Raw genomic sequence first — 17,039 nt, forward strand, 5'->3', positions numbered from 1 at the left:
AGGGGACTTTAAAAGGGCTAAGACTGAATAGTACTTTTGAAAAAAAGAAAAAGGAAGTGAAAGGGACAGGCAGTACTGTGTGTGTGCAGCCATAGTGACATCAGACATAGTGGTCCAGCAAGCGGAAATAGAAAAAAAAAAACCCACAACCGATGACGACTAGACTCCACCTCATGATGCCATTTAGCAACAGATGAGCAGCAGTACATGTTCATTTTCGGACAGCCGAAGAGTGAAGCATTGCCATCTCCCGGTGTGCACCCCCCTTCCCTCCTCAAACCCCACCTGAAGGATTACTCTGATTGACTGTGTAACATTTGTCGGGGTCGTGGTGCCTCTCGCATCGTAGCTGACCATCGGGCTTCTTCTCCTTCCTCCTGCAAACCAAACCTCGTGTGTTTATCGCTGTGAGTTTTTTTTTTTTTTTTGGGTGCTGTGCTGGCTTCGCTATGGATGCGCTGTGGATGGCACCGCTGCTGCTGATCCCAGTCCTGATGTGGACCAGCAGCACGTTTGTTTTCTATTTCAAAAAGTGCTTTTACGTCGCCTGGATGATGATGTTGGCGCTGATTGCGATACCCCTGTGCATACTGAAGAGCGGAGGCAGGGACATTGAAAACATGAGGTGAGAGGTTTTGTTTGCATAATAAATGTCGCTCGCAGCCCCGTCTGACAGCTAGCCCGATGTTAGCTTCTGCGTGCTAGCTGTGGCTACACATTAAACATTCAGAAAACGCAATATTGTCAGTCTTATTGTGTCGTTTAGTTATATTAACATGGCTGTGTAACGCCTGTCAGCTTTTTTACACCACCAATGTGTTTGCCATTTTAAAAAGCTACAGGAAAAAATCAAATAGTTGCATATTTAATCACACACACACACACATACACACATGCTAACGCTAGCCCCCCTTGACACAGACAACATTTAGCTGAGACATTGACGTTCATGTGGAAGTGAATCACGTCAAGATATTTTCTGTTTATTAACCTGATGTGGAGGAAGACAATACCGGCTTTTTTAAAGATAATGGTGATTATCCTCATTATATTACCAAGAAGAATGTGTCTGCTACCTCCCTCCTTCCTTCCTCCCCCCCAAATCAAATGCCTGGTGTTAGCTAGCGTTGCATGTGGAGACTACATAACACAACAAGGCTGTCATTGTTTTGTAAATGTATGTAACTTATTAGAAAAAGCTCATGCTGGAAAAAACAACAACCCACAAACTAAAGCTGAAACAATATGTGTGTTATGTAGCTTTATCCACTGAGGTGTCAATGTGCTTAATGCAATCCTTCACAGCAGCCCTGCAACAAATCACATATCAATATAAAGCTTTTAATGATCAATTTTTGTTAAAAGTCTAATTGAACTCAGGACATAGTTAGTGGTGGTTTTAGTTAAAGTTTAAAGGACAGATTCACAATTTTTTAAAAGTTTGTCTTAACCCTCCTGTTGTCCTCCCTGGTCAAAATTGACCCAAGGACAACAGGCGTTAACTCAAAAATGAGGTATAATTTAATTTAAATGAGGCTTATTGAGCATTATTTCCCAAAATATGTGTATAAACCGTGGTAATATGTTGGAATGAAGCTGGCTTAAAAGGTCTGAGACAGATTTGGGTGGTAATTTATACCTTATGGTTTATAAACCGTCAAAGCACTTTTGTCTTCCTGGGGCAATTTAAACCCAGGAGGACGAAAGTTGCACAGTCGATGGGAAGACAGGAGGGTTAAAACAGTAATGGGATGCCTAAATTAACATACAAACAGGTTTTTGACATAAGTATTCCTGCTATTAACTAACTGGCCGTTAGATTCCTTCATAGTGGACTTAAAATCCAAGTTTGTCTGTGACTAAAGTATTTAAAAGTTTAATTGAAGCTAATGTGAAGCTTCAGAAATCCAAACTGAGTCAAACTGAGTCAATGTTTTCTAAAAATTTGTATTTTTAGTGCCAGGTTACCTCTTTTTGACACTATACCTCCCCCGCAGCTCAGCAGGTAAACATTGCCCGAGGTAACACAAACACAAAGAGGGAATTTGATGCCACTAAGTCAGTAAATGTGGCAGATACACATTTGATATAACACACTGTGAATGCTGAGGCCTCATGTAAGCTTTAAATAAACCTTTAAATACCTTCTTCGACAACATGACTGTGGGGACACACTTGGGATACTGCCCCAATCCCCCCCCCCCCCCCAATACTTTGCAGTGATTATTGTTCAGTGGTTAATACAGTATGGGCACCTGACTGTTTAATGGTGTTTCTCATATCTTCTACAGCCACAGCTCTGTAATTGTAACTAATATAATTTAGTAGTGGATATCAGTTCTTAACGAATGACCCCCTACCCTTATTTAACACTGCAGGAACTATGTTATTTCATACTTGACATACATACTGACTACGTCAACTGATACCTGTTAAGACCGAAGTATGGTTCGCCTTCAGTATCAGTGGGGGCTCGAGGTGGGGTATTTGTGGTGTTGTGGTCAAACCTAGAAGGCGTCGAAGGATAGCTGGACACAAGTGACTGCATTCCAGTAATTACCTTTTTAAAGAGACAGGTGCCAGATGGCAACTTTCCCTCTCATTAGAACCGGGTTACTGAATAGTAACCCATCCTCAGCGCAACCTCACTTGGCCTCGATCTGCTGACAGCAGCCCTGCCGGTTACAACAAGAGGACCTTACTGCTCTCGGAATAACTGTTTCGCAGTCACGTTAAACACGGCGATGGTGTCATGTTGCACCAGTGAACATTCTGTCAGCTCGAATGTTATCTGGACCTGTTGACTGTGACAAAGTGACTTGGTTGGGGTCAGACCTTGTGCACAGAGTGAACATAGTTTGCACATTTTACACAATAGTCACCATGGGGCAAAACATAAAAAATAAAAAAGCTCTGTGATTCATCAAGGACAGAGCAGACTGTCACAGACATTCGCTGTCAGACGGCCACACAAAGGCCTGAATTCTGGGGTTTGTCTGCTTTACTTCACAGCTGACGGATTTGAGCCTCAGTAAACTATGTAGTGCCAGAACAAGCCTCCACATGTGCAGCGAATTAAAAGCATCCACAGACCTCGAGTTACCGTTAATGTTTTATTTGCATATCTCTGGAACACTCGTTCAGTTTGTTAGTGTTTACGTTGAATTTGAATGGCTAACTTTCTTGGCGATGGCTCCGGCATTAATTATCAGGGAGGATCTTATAACAACAGATAAAGAACAAGAGGCTTAGTTTTCTCACTCACTTGAGCTCAGGTTTCCATGCTGTGTAATGGCCTTTAACATAAGCGGGAGATTACCAGTGTCTTGTCTGTTTTACTATGCAGAACTGTAGTCACTCAGTCTATCGTGTGACTGACATTCAAAGCCTACATGTCCCTGCCTTTCTGAATGAATTTCGGCCATTCAGATCCTGTGACCACATCCCTGTCCCAATCAAGACTCTGACCTTTGCTCTGGTATCTTTGTTTGTTGGTACACTACTTTTAACGGGTCAAGCTCACCTCTTTCTTTTTTTTTATCTCTGAACAGTCAAGCAGTATTGAACCTGTAATAAATCAGTTTAAATGTCATTATGCCCCGAATGAACCCTTTTTAGAGTCCCGGTAATGAAATGAACGAGAGGAAAAGCTTAGTGGATCGGCCATAAAAAGAACTTTTGCTGCGGCCATCTCTTTCCCCCTTTAACAATCTTACAATTGCTGCAACACAGGCTGACTCATTGCATAACCAGTGCGTGGCTTTTCAAATGGACTCACTGTATTTATCACTGTACTGCTGTGTCGAAAGATAACCCCCGAAGACTGTAATCTGGTATAAAGGTTGAAGTTGTACCAATCAAACGTATATTATATGTGCTAGCGGCGCTTCATGTGAGAGACGGTAGTGTGGGATAATTACATTAGTTAGTTAAGAGTCACATGGTAATGAATGCAAGTACATGATGAGTTAATAACTTTCTCATGTCTTTGATTTTTAAAACTTTCTGAGCTTTTCATACAGTAATTGCATTTTTTTAGATTTGATTTTTAAAAAAGAAATCAAACATGTAGACTTCTATACTAGCTTATGTAAATATTGAGAAAACTAAAGCTTGGTACGACCTTATAAACATTCATGTGTATCATATAAAGGCTAATTAGAAAGCGATATGAAGAAAAGTGACTATTGGATATGCTGCTACTAAAAATAAATCCCTTAAAGCGTTTAACTTTCGTGTGTTTAAAATCAGATTAAGGTGGAATTAATTGGATTATTTTTGGAGTTGTTGTCTTATCGTTCTTATCATTTCTGATAACGTCTTTCTTCCCAACTGAGGTTAAAGAGTCTGTGGTCAATACAAGCTGCAGCTGCGTGCTCGACTGGCAGCAGAAAACAACCACATTTTTTATAAGTCAACCATATAATCCAAACTACTTATTTACTTCTAAATGTCTTGTGTAAACTTCTATTTAAATATGTAAACCTTGTCTAACTTTGGTTTAACTTTGACCAGCTGTAGTTATGGTATGATAATGGACAGTTCATCTCCATCAGCTCCATTATGGGCAGTAAAAATTTGAATTATCAAGTTATCAGTAGTCAGTCAGAGCATCTCTATGTATCCTTAACCCTTACATACTGTTCATATTCTGACTCATAATAAGTGTATACACCAATTCACATTCATAAAATCCCCATCAGTCATTAATAAAGGTTTGTTTGATTAATCAAATGGAGAAAAGACATTTTCAATCACTATTTTATGGTCCAAGTGAACATTTTATAGAATATGATAAAAACAACAACATATTTGAATGCTGATTTTTGATTTCTTTTTTTAAAAATGCTATGCATCACTATAAAACTGTATCAGCTGCCTAAAAGTAAAAAAAGATGCAATTTATCTCCATTTTTGTATATTGTGGGTCACATTAGGAAAAGTAGATGATGATTTTACAACTGTCAAATGTAAAAAATGGGTCAAATTTACCCCTGTACACTATGTAAGAGTAAAAGCTTCACCTTTGTAGTGCATCGTTCAAGCAAAACATGACTAAAATGTTTTTAAGTGGAGGATCAATGAGTGATTTGTTCATCTGTGACAAATCGGACTCATTTGTCCAAACCGAGGCAGATAAAACAGCAAATCCCCAGTGGATCAGCTGCCTTTCCAAAAAGACTGTTTATGCCCAGTAAACACTCTCTTTGGTCTTTCCATACTCAGTGAATGAGGTAAAAAAAAAAAAAAAAATTAAAAAAGATTATCAGCTGTGGCATCAGGGTTCAAACTATGTGCCTCAAATGTTTTCAATGCAGTAATTATTGTGAGCATAACCACAAGCAAGAAACTCCATCACTTTACTTCCAACTTACTTTCTTTTGCATCAAAGCACTAAAATGATGACCGTAATAGTTTTATTATTGTTTCCATTTTCTCAGTAAACATGGAAGCCATTATTTCCAACATTTTGCTTTTAGGGGGGTAACGGCATGCAGTCCTTTCTGCATCAGTTTCTTTTTGGTACAGCCACTGAAGGGTGCTAAAATCTTAATATGTAGGCAATTATCATTGTGTGCATCGAGCTGACTGCACCAAGTTTGAAAAGAGTCAGTCCAAGATAACATTAAAGAAAAGCCAGGATGAGAAAAAAAAATGGTGAAAATAAAAAGTGATGAAAGAGATGGATAAAATTAGATAAGGTGGATTTTGAAGCGTTTTTTTTTTTTTTAGAGGGATATAATCACTGATGAGGAAAAGACATCAAGGTATTGATGTGAGGATTTCTCCAGCTGAGACAGAAATCGAGGAGTGACTCTGCTGTTTTCTCTGCTGAGAGAGAAGGTCATTCAAGTTGGTGGCATAACAAAGGCCAAATAAGTCAGCTTTGGTGTATTAGACAGGGGGGGAAAATGATTATTTGTTATCTAATATGTGTGGTTGAATTTGTTTTGTATGCAATTTTCCTACCTCCTTAAAAAAAAAAAAGGTAGGTGCAGAGTTGGAAAGTGAGTGTCTGACTATGACTATATGAGTTTTAAACTGAGCTGCTAATGTGCAATAGTCATTACATTCCTGAATGATGGATTGTAGTTTTTCCTTCATGTAAGCACAGTTTTCAGTATTAATAATCAATCAGCAGTAGTTATTATGCATCCTTGATTAAAAAAAATAAATAGGGAAATAAATACGGCTATTTCATTTTTTTGGATTAAAAAAAAAATTCAATTTCATGTTTATTTTCTTGAGCTTGCTGATCTTGGATGAATCCCATCTGTGCTTTTCAAGCATCCTTCCATACCTATAACGGACCAATAAGTCAGGCACAGTGATGGAATCTGTAATTAGATGTTATTTAGATGAAGATTGCAAATATAAACAGCACATATTTCCTCATTCTGATCAGTGTCTTTCTCTCTAAACTTCACATGATCCTTGATTTTTTAAAAGATATGCCGTATCGTTAGATGAATCAATGTTTTGATTAAAGGAGTCAGTGCTTTAATCAAATGTTTGTTGCTGCAGTACCGCTGCCTTTGGTTCCAAGAGGGGAAACGAGTCTAGCGATCGAATGATGATCACATAATAGCAAGGAATGGAGAGTTAAGTGGCTGACTGTGGTGTGGAGTTGATAATCGGTGCCAAGGCTCCTTTTGCAGCCTCAAGGCTCCTTTTACAGCCTCGCACACAACAACCAGAGTTCAGAAATGTTTTAAATGGCACTCATACTCAGTGTGCTTTTTGAGGTGAGAAAGTAGTTGAGGACCAGACAGGAGAGAGAAAGGCTTAGTGACAAATAAGGGTTGGCAAGATGAGCAATTCAAAAATATCTTTAACAATAGTTTTAAAAGCAACACATTTTGTATTTTGGATATGACATTTGCACCATTTTTTTTAACCAAAAGTAAGAAGGAATGCTGTAAATGTCAAATGGTGTAACCACAAAGGAATGATAAATATTAAATATTTTATCCACCTTCAGTGTATTAAAGGGTATTCATAAAAAATAAAACATTGTTGGAGTATTTCTACATTTAAATGTCAATATTGAGCAGGACATATCCTAAAAACAACCATTTTTTCTAAATACGTTTTTTACAAAATATGTAAAATTCATTAAACATAGTGTTGCATTGCTAAAAGTGGATTATATTTATTCCATATTTTAGCTCGCATTTATTTTCCTGTGTATAATCAGATCTTTATGGAAAAAATACCAGTTACACCAATTGACACTGGGTTGCATCATGTCATTGATCTATATGTTTATGAGTGCACCTTGGATACGTCCTTAACAGAGTTGAGAAATCTTATCTCTAATCTGTAATATGTGCGTCTACAAAGGTCCCAGAAGACATCTGTTCTGATCAGGAAGATTATGAACAGGAAACAGTGGTGTGATATTTTTGTGAGAAATGTGTTTCTTTTGTAAGTCAGGTTGAGACATTTTAATGTGATTGTGATCGCAGCTCTTGAACCTTCGTTACTCACTTGATTATTAATATTTAATGAAATGACTGAACATGTCAGGACAGGACAGGCTAGTGGTTTCCTCTCTTTGTGCTAAGCTAAGTTGCTCTCAGTAGCTTCAAACTTAGCATACACGCATAAGAGTTGTGTCACTCTTCTCATGTAACTCTCAGCAAGAAGGCCAATAGGCCCATTTCCCAAAATGTCAGACGTTTCCTGAAACTAAAAATGCACCACAGCTTAATCTCAACAATGCGGTCGGGTGTAGCTGCAGACAAATCAAAGCATTTATTTGATTTGACATATTGCAGCCACACATTTGCTATGTGACTTATTGCTGGTATAAAAATTTGTGTCATAACTTTGGTTTATGTGTGTCTTTTCAGTGTTGGAGGCAGATGGTTAGACATTGTTTCTCAAAGCTTATTGGAGCGTTGTGCTTACTACAGGCAATTATTTAATCAGCCAAGAAACAAACAAAGCTAATGGGGATATTGCACATGATTAGTCTATCCAGATGTCTTGTACTTTTTTTTAATATAGTCAAATTTGAAATGTTTGAGCAGGCTTCCATACAATGTGCTGTAACACAGAGTTTATACATTACACTGTTACCTCTTGTAACCTTTTGACATACGGCTCTGGTTAATGATATGTAGCCTCAGATAGTAAACGACTGAACAGTAACGTATACTCACGCTGAGCTGTTTTCTTCCCTTCAGGATTATCCGCAACCTGGTTCGTCACGTGAAGTACTTCCTGGGTCTTCGATTTGAAGTGAGCGGCTGGGAGCATCTGCAGACAGAGGGACCCTACGTCATCATCTCCAACCACCAGAGCTCCCTGGACGTTTTAGGTGGGTAGTATTTTACACAGCCTTACCCAAGATGAAGGTAAATATTCTTCTGTATTGATGACACTCTCAAAACAACAGATATGTCTCTTTTTTTCTTTTTCTTTTAGTGACTCTCTAGCCTGACCGATATATCGGTTAGCTGATATTATTGGCCGATATTTGCACATATATATATATTTTTTAGTTTTTTAGTAGTTTATAATCATTAAATTCCCAGTGACGTTTCAGTGCAATGATGTCATTCTATACCATAACGTTTATTGTTTAAGTGTTAAATATCCTGTCTCCATTACATATCTTTCTCAAGTGTTTAATTACCACATTTGAGGGATCATCACCAAAAATGAGAGTATATGTATATATAATTATTTTTTACTATCATAATTCAGACAATAGGGTTGGGTATCATTTAAAAAAAATACCATACCAGTACCAATTCAACTACCGTTAAAGTGATGCCGATACCAGTTGAGTACTTCATTTGATACCCATCATGTGAATAGAAGCATTAAATTGCTTCCACTCCTCCACCTCTAAATTATTTGATTCTTACACAAGTGTATTTTGAAAATCCTCAAATTATTAAGACTTTCAGACAGTCGCATGTCTCGTTAAATCGAAGAACGCTTGCATTGATTGGCTGCGAACAAGTCCATACAAATAGTCATATTTTCTAGCTAGGATCGATTGCAGGTATTGTTTGACGGGAGACGTTTTGATACTACTTGGTATCGATTTATATCCGTCGATACCTTTATACCCTAATATTGGTTTTGGCATCAGCCCCAAAAATCCAGTACTGGTTGGGCACTAATTGACTCTCTCACATTGAATCTATGATGAATCAAAAGCTATGAGGCATACATGTTGACTTTTAGCTTTTATTTGAGGGTGTTTACATCTACATTCAGTGAACTGTGAAGGAGTACTTGTCCTATCATTGTCCTCTTGCACTGTTTAAACACTGGAGGGACTAAATATATACAGAAAGGACTACAGTCACTTGTTTTCCCTGTATGTACTGTTTGTGAACACCCTGAAAGACCTTAATGCCTGAAAATCAACACTTTAGAATAAGATGTCTGGATAACAGCCAGCACTGCAACCTCCATGCTGTTGGTTCATATTAAGAATGACGTGAGATGCTTTGTCTCAGCACTTTCTGGAACGTCTACTAGTTTTTGTTTTTGTTGGCGTTTTTTGTGTATCCGTCTCGTCTTCAGCGACTAAATTAAGATCCAATTTACTGGGAAAAGAACAGCTGTGCATTCAGCAGTTCACCCCAAGCAGCTTGACACTGGACTTGACCCTCACTCAGGGATTTTTCTGGATATTTTAGTCGGAGGAGCAGCAGCAGCAGCAGTCCTGTGCAGCAGATGCAGAAGTCACAGACAGAAGTGTATTGTTGCGCTGGCGAAGCTCCGACAGGGTACATTTCTGAGCACACACCCTGAGTATACATGTGGCGAATCTTCACCTCCTGCCCAATAAAATAGACAAGCTGTCACTGCCCAGCGGAACTAATGAGAATGATTTGCTCTGTGCTGCCTCATGGAAACCTGGCTACGACAACCTTTTCAGAGCAGTATGCATACCAGAGATGGATGGACGGATTAATAGAGATGTATTGTTACAGCAGCTACGTCACTTAAATAAATAAAAAAACAAAGTAGGTAATGAGGAAAAAGTAAACAATAACTAAAGAGACTAAATTAAAAAATGACAGAATAAGATAAAAACTGAGTAAAAAAGACTAGAGATAAGAACAGCTACCACAAGAGGAGGAAGAATCTGCTTTTATATGAATGAATGATGTGCTTGACATCACAGAGTGGAAGACATTTTTTAAAAATGTCTATCACATGAGGAGTTCAGATGTCAGCAGACCCTTATTCTGGTCAGTGTCGACATCCTGCCTCAGGCCTTTCAAAGCACTCCAACATCTGGCTGATTAGATAATTCCTGTCCTCGTCCTGGAGGATTTTTACACAGCAATGAATGTTGCAATGAATTAAAGTTTGGGAAAGTTACGGAACTGTCGGACGCAGCTCTTTCCAAATGTGGAGTATGTGAAGCAGTTCAACCATCCGACAAGCACTTCTGATGAAGTGTACTGCCGGCCGCAAAGGAGGAGATGAAGGCAGACTCCATCAGGAAGTTCAATTTACAGTGAGTTCTCTGCACATTAGTCACAGTCAGGCTCGGATTGACCAACAAACAGAAAAAAACCAGACTGAAATGAACAAACTGAATGAACTGCTGAAGACATCATTGGTGCCACTGTGTCCCCATCCTACAGCATTGCATCTCCATCCCTCTCCCAATTCAGCCAGCACAGACTGATCCCACTTTTCAGCCACAACTTATTTGAGGTATATCACATTTTCTAGCAAGAAGCATCTTTCCTGGTGTTGGTTGCAGAGACAGATTGCAGTGTAGATTAGGGAATATTGTCCTGCAGAAACTGGGGATGAATGTATTCTTATGGCAGCTTCTGTGCTCATAAAATAGTGTCGCAACCACAGAAATGGTTTTATTCGGGAGTTTAGGTACAGAAGATCAATACATACTCCAATAAAAATGACATACTACTGTCCTCTCAAGTCCAAGTCTGAGAGAAATGCTGGTTATAAATTTTCAGGATAGCTTTTTTTAAAATCAGCGTCGCTCGAGTGAGAGCATGTTTCATCTCTTTCATCTTCTCTTTCACTTACTCATATTTGTCTTGCTGAGATGTCAGCACTGTCGTCTTAGCGGTGCGTCATTCTCGTCGGTGTTAAATCTCAGCGTTGAGCACACTAATTTAGAAGAAGTGTGTTTTCTCCCCATCAGTGGCTTGGAGAGGGGTTGTTTCTTCAGTGCCGTTGAGTGATGAGGGCAGGCTTGCGGCCAGGGTAGTGACAGCAGGGGTTGAGCTAGGCATCTAATTAGCACCGAGAAAAACTCAGCGTGAGACCGATTTGGCGTCCAAGTTGCCATGCCGACCGCTACACTCCTGCCATTAACCGCTGCTCATCCTAGAAGCTGATGTGATAGGACGGTGAGGAACTGAGATCCTTCACCTCCACAGCGAGGGCCGGGTTTCAAGCACTTTTCTTGATGTCATTGTGGCTCTGTCTGCTCTGTTTCTCTCCATCTACACACATCTACATCTTATTTTTCTCCTTCTTCTGTCCTTCAATCGTTTGACATTGACCTCCTTTCTCTGGTGATCTCTGCGTTTGGCGTCTAACATCGCTCTCCTTCACCAGCTGTAGTTGCATGAAGGTTAATCAAACATAGAGAGATAAAATGAAAAAAACATTACTTTTTTAATGTCAGAAAAGACACTAATCTAATCTAATATTGTATAAACATGTATATTTTCATAGTACAAGTGGTTTATAGTTTTACATAGTGCCAGCATCCTGCAGCTGAAATACTGGGTGGTTAAATATTTTAAGTGAATCTTTATGCAGAAGAAAGAAGATTTTAATATTTTAATTGCTTCTATCTTTCGTAACTTCAGCAATTCACACAACACTTAACTGCTATTATGGGACATTATTCTCAGAAACTGTGAGTTCACACAGACATCAGTCAGTTTTGAGATTTATCCCTCCTCTGCGTGCTTTGCAGAACTCTATAAAATGATATTTTTTTTGTTGTACTGATTTCCTATAATCAAAGTCAGGAGCACCCACTCCCCTTCCTAACACAAGCTCGGTCCAATTTATCTGTCAAGAACAACTGAGAGGAGGGTTTAAAACGCTTAAACTTTATAGGGGGGGGGGGGAATAATACTTCAAATTTATCAAAATTAATGACAAACAAAAGCCCATTTATTGTGTAATTGAGGCCAGCGGTAAAGCAAACAGAGTGGCTATTAGCAGAGGGAGTACATGATGACAGATTGACCAACATCTTGCATGAACATGTGTTATTTCTCAAACTTGGAAAAAGTAAATATTGCTTGTCTGGACGGAACAACAGATTTTTCCGTTATGAATCTTTCTCTTTTTTTTTCTTCTTTTTTTAATATTTGCTTTAACCAAGGTTTAAATTTGATCTCAACAAAGATTTCTAAAGATAATTTAAGATTCATTGCATGCTTATCTATCTGGATAATCTTCTTAAAAAAAGTAAATCCTGTTTGGCAGTTCAGAGCTCTATTTTTTATTTTATTTTGTAGTTAGAGTGTTTTAGATATGTTAGATTTGTATTTGCCATTGAGTAATAACAATATATCTGCTATGCCAGAAAAATAACCGCACCCATTTTATTTCTAAATTGCTGGTGGTCAAATACAGTGCTCACAATGACAGGAGTGACTTCAGTTTATTTCAAATAATGTGTTTGAAATTGGATGTGTAATGTACTGAAACACATTTTAGTTATGACATATTTGATATGGGTTGGGTTTCTCTCCTCCGTTGCTCAGGCCTGATGGAGATCTTACCGGACCGCTGCACCATGATTGCCAAGAAAGAGTTGATCTACGCCGGCACAGTGGGCCTCATTTGCTGGCTGGGCGGCATCGTCTTCATCAACCGCAAGAAGACGAGCGATGCCAAGAGCGTCATGGCCGACGCTGCCAAAACCATGTTGGACGACCAGGTAATATGCCTCCTGGAAGCTAAATTTATATGAGATCAAGTCACAATCAAAATATGTTCATCTTCTTTATGGTGAGAGGGGTTTAAGCATATGTCGATCCCAGAACTACATGTGTTCTGAGGGTAGATAGTAAGATGAATTGTTATTTGTTGTCTTGTGTTTTTGCACTTAATCATAATATGTAATAAGACAGAACAAGTTTAGACTGAGGACAACATAAAGAAAAGGAGCAAAAATGATGAAGGAACAAAAACATAGAACAATTTGAGACCAATGCACACAAAAGTCAAAGATTTAGTATCTATTATAAAAATCTAAATAAATAAGAGATTCAAGCACAGAGTTCTGGTTTTGACACATTTAGGATGACAGAGGATGATTAAATCACTGTTCCCCCTTTCCCCTTTCCCCTCTTGTCCTTTGACCTCTACAGATTCGTCTGTGGGTGTTCCCAGAGGGAACGCGAAACCAGAAAGGTGACCTGCTGCCCTTCAAAAAAGGTGCATTTCACCTGGCAGTGCAGGCACAAGTGAGTATCTTTACTTTTAATCTCCTGAAGTTTCAGTTTCTTTTTTTAATGTTCTGTATACTGTGTGTGTGTTTGTATTTGTGTGTGGGTGTGTGTGAGAGAGCCGCCCTATCTTAATCTTATCTCTCACGTGAATTAAGTAAATATTATATGTGCTAAAATGCACACCTTCATCCTGCTCATTCACTCGTTCATCCTGCTCAGCGGTGCAATGATACTGGCTTCATTCCAGGAGACGTCCGCCAACTTTTGTCTCTTAAAAACAGTGAGGGTCATGTTACCAGCATTGTGCTGATTCCAGACACATGGGGGAGCTAGCAACCTTATATGGCCCTAGACAACTTTAACCATATCTAATATACAGATGATGGCATGCATGGACAGGACTGAAGAAGCAAGACTTACTGGCAAGAAATGCTTTGAGATGGTCTGTTTTCACTTAGATTTCTTTATTCATTCTGATACTTCTGTTTCAGTTCTCTCTTCCTTTTTATTGTGAATGATCCAACTTATCCCCCTAATACCAAATTATCATTATTATTAGATGGATGGCAACCACAGTTTCCAGCAGTGTAATTGACAGCTCAGCTTTCTGTGTTTGAGTTTTATCTCTGCGCGCAGGTGGGTCGTCTTGTTACACACAGTCAGGGTTCGACAAGTGGAGTGAATTAAAAAAACATTATTTAATGAGATCTGGCTAGAAACTGCAGCTTGTGGTTTTTGCATGTGTGTGTGAGAGCTCTTTTTTTTTTTTTTTGTTGCTCCTACAAGATTAAAATCAGTGTGGGTCAGATAGGCACCAGGCCCTGCTGCTCCTCATCAGCAAACACATTAACATCTTTTGTATGGTTTCTGTTGGCTCTGGAGCTCAGATCCTGCTTATATGTTATACAAATGAGTGCTTGGATGCTATCAGGAGCGCTTGATTTGGAATTATGTGTGTATGTGTTGGCACGAGATGGTGGAATAACCTCATCTGAGGTCTGGAGAATACAATCTGTGATTTGGGTAGTTTTTTTTCTTTTTCCCCCTGCTGGCTTTGCTTTACATTTGAGACTATTTCTGTGTGAACGTAGACTATTCCTATCTCTCAGTGTTTGCTTCTGCTGAGTTACAGCGCAGCCTTTTCCATTTGTACCCAGCCGGCCAGATTGAGTGGAAGCAGGACAGCCCCCAGGGGGAGCCACGTTTGGCTCAGCCAGTCCTGTTGAAGGGCCACTCGCGGCCTCAAGAGAGCAACTCGGCCTCTATTAGCAGCAGTGGAGGAGATGGAGCTTGCTCATGTCATGTCGATTGTGTGTATGTGAGAGAGAAAGAGTGAATGTGATGTTGGTTCAGTGAAGTATTTACGTTTGCTGAAGTGGAAGAAAATGGTTAAAAGTGAAATTTAGACATCAGATTATTAAAATGTTTGTGTTTTTTAATGTGAAAATTAAGAGGTGATATTTTGTGGAAATGTGTTTAAGCTTCCCTTTCCTCAATTCATTGCTTCCTCTCTTGTTTTTTAGGCACCCATCATACCCATCGTTTTCTCCTCCTACAGTAACTTCTACCTACGGAAACAAAAGCAGTTCAATTCGGGTAACTTGTCCTCATTTTTAAGTTTCAAGTATAGGTCTGTTTTCCCTTGTGTGTGACTAATCCACGTCTGTATACAAAAAAGCTTTCGGAGGTCCTGTTAGACTTCTGACGGTGAAGTTTTTTTGCCTCCTCAGGGACCATCACATTGAAGATCCTTCCAAAGATCGAGACAAAGGGGATGACGTCAGACGATGTGGCATCCCTCTCTGACAAATCCTTCAATGTGATGCGCTCAGCCTTCCTGGACATCTCTAACTCCATAACCCATAGCAACGGGCCCCTGAGGCACTGAACATTTACCATTTTATTCCCGCCTCTTCTTCTCCTATGTCCCTGTCTGAGACCCACTCCTCCCCCAGACCTTCCCACTCCTCCCAGGTTGTCCCATCACCTGGCCAGGAAAACAACATGACAAGGTCTCTTGTCATGAATTCTCTTCTTGTCTAGTTGACGCCTGGTCCGGTCTGCCTCTGGCCTGACCGTACAGCACAGTCAGTCCCGACCCTCACCGTGTCTGCAGCAGCACCGGCAGCAGCGCTGCTCTGCACGCCGTGAGCGGAGTGACGGACGGCAAGCCGAACAGTATGGATGTGTGTTGTTCTTCATGCATGCCTTTTTGGATGGCTCTGTCCACCTTCATCCTCGCTTTGTTCTCTGGCTTTGGAAGCCTGACTTTGTTATCGTCACACTGTATCGCCATTTTATACTCTTTTTGACCTCTTTTTTTTTTTTTTCTCCTGCTTCTGCCTTCTGTTCAGCATATAAATCTTGGCATTTTTGTTTTTCTGTTCATAAATGTCACTGGATTTTTTTATGTTCTTCTCATGCTGCCTTTTTGTTATTAGTTACTTTGGACGCTCACATACGCACAGAAACATATATACACACACAGGCAAAGTGTCCCATCTCCTTCCTTCCTCTCCTTTTTAGTGTGTTGCCCCCCCCCCCACTCTGCATTCCAGTCTCTTGCCTAAAGACAAAAGGAGCGGGGTCTCCACGAGCGGCGGAGTGTGCGGAGGTGAGAGGTCGCCCACCGGCTGACTTTGGACTTCTTTTAGTTCTGTTGCTATGAATTCAACTCTATATCCACATTGGCTCTTTAACTCTTTGACCAATAGCTCCATGACTTACTTCATGATGTCAGACAGCAAGGAATTCAAGGTTACAAGACACAGTGTATAACAATAGCACCCATCTGTACCGAATTAATAGACTTTCTCAGTTTCCAATGTTGTCCATTGTTAGCGTATCGTTGTGCTTTCTTTCAGTTTGTCTTCCCAAAAGATTAGAAATAACCTGCGTGCAGCATTCAGCAAATGTCTTCTCGCTGTATTCTGTATTTTTGGCGCTCTATTTATTTCTAAACTGGATAATCTTGTTTTTATTTGTTGTTTTTTTTTGTTGTTGTTTTTATTTTATTTTTTTATTTTAAGGCGATAACACGTTTTTCACTCCTCCGGAGGAACTCACAAGTGAACCTATTTAAGATGTGTCAAAAAGATAATCTCATAAAGTGCAATGTCCAACTGTTTTCACATTACTGTTCCAAAGTGCAAGCTACCTGCTGTGCCATGACGAAGGGTTTTATTTTTTTTGGAAGCTTCCAGCGTGAGCTCATTAATATCTCACTATGATCTACGTAATCAGTAATCTATTGACTGATTTCCCCCCTTTTACCATTGATCAAAGGTAGTTCTTATTGTAGAGAAGAGAGTAGAGAGAACTGAGGAATGGTTCAGATCTCAAAGCATTGTCTGTTTTTATTTGTTCTAATTAATTTGAAGATTTATAAATTACTAACAAACCTGGCATACATTAAGTCTACATCTCCAGAAGAGTTAAATGGCTTTAAATATGTTTTATTATTGATTGACAATGTGAAGAGTTTTATGAAAGTAAAATGAGTAACATTGTTTTAGTTGTGATGTTTCTGATTCAGTTAACCTTGTAGAAGAATATTTGATAATTTAAAAAGTTGTGGCAATTTTTGGCCTTAAGTCTGATTGG

At 39.3% G+C, this 17,039-nt stretch overlaps 1 protein-coding gene across 1 annotated transcript; it reads left to right on the forward strand.

Annotated features, from left to right (window-relative positions):
* The first annotated feature begins 253 nt into the window (after positions 1-253).
* agpat2 (1-acylglycerol-3-phosphate O-acyltransferase 2 (lysophosphatidic acid acyltransferase, beta)) lies at positions 254-16,049 on the forward strand. Its single transcript, XM_053340659.1, has 6 exons — positions 254-625; positions 8,193-8,326; positions 12,747-12,922; positions 13,356-13,451; positions 14,960-15,032; positions 15,167-16,049. Exons 1-6 carry the CDS (start codon positions 450-452, stop codon positions 15,322-15,324), a joined length of 813 nt encoding a protein of 270 aa, XP_053196634.1. The 5' UTR covers positions 254-449; the 3' UTR covers positions 15,325-16,049.
* Positions 16,050-17,039: the final 990 nt, after the last annotated feature.

The sequence above is a fragment of the Scomber japonicus genome, chromosome 19, assembly GCF_027409825.1.
Source record: "Scomber japonicus isolate fScoJap1 chromosome 19, fScoJap1.pri, whole genome shotgun sequence".
Lineage (NCBI taxonomy): Eukaryota > Metazoa > Chordata > Actinopteri > Scombriformes > Scombridae > Scomber > Scomber japonicus.

Excerpts from the sequence above, each read along its gene's own strand:
- agpat2 (XM_053340659.1), top strand. The coding sequence starts at position 450 with ATGGATGCGCTGTGGATGGCACCGCTGCTGCTGATCCCAGTCCTGATG. Across the intron at positions 12,923-13,355 it reads AAACCATGTTGGACGACCAG|ATTCGTCTGTGGGTGTTCCC; the intron begins GTAATATGCCTC and ends TGACCTCTACAG. Across the intron at positions 15,033-15,166 it reads ACAAAAGCAGTTCAATTCGG|GGACCATCACATTGAAGATC; the intron begins GTAACTTGTCCT and ends TTGCCTCCTCAG.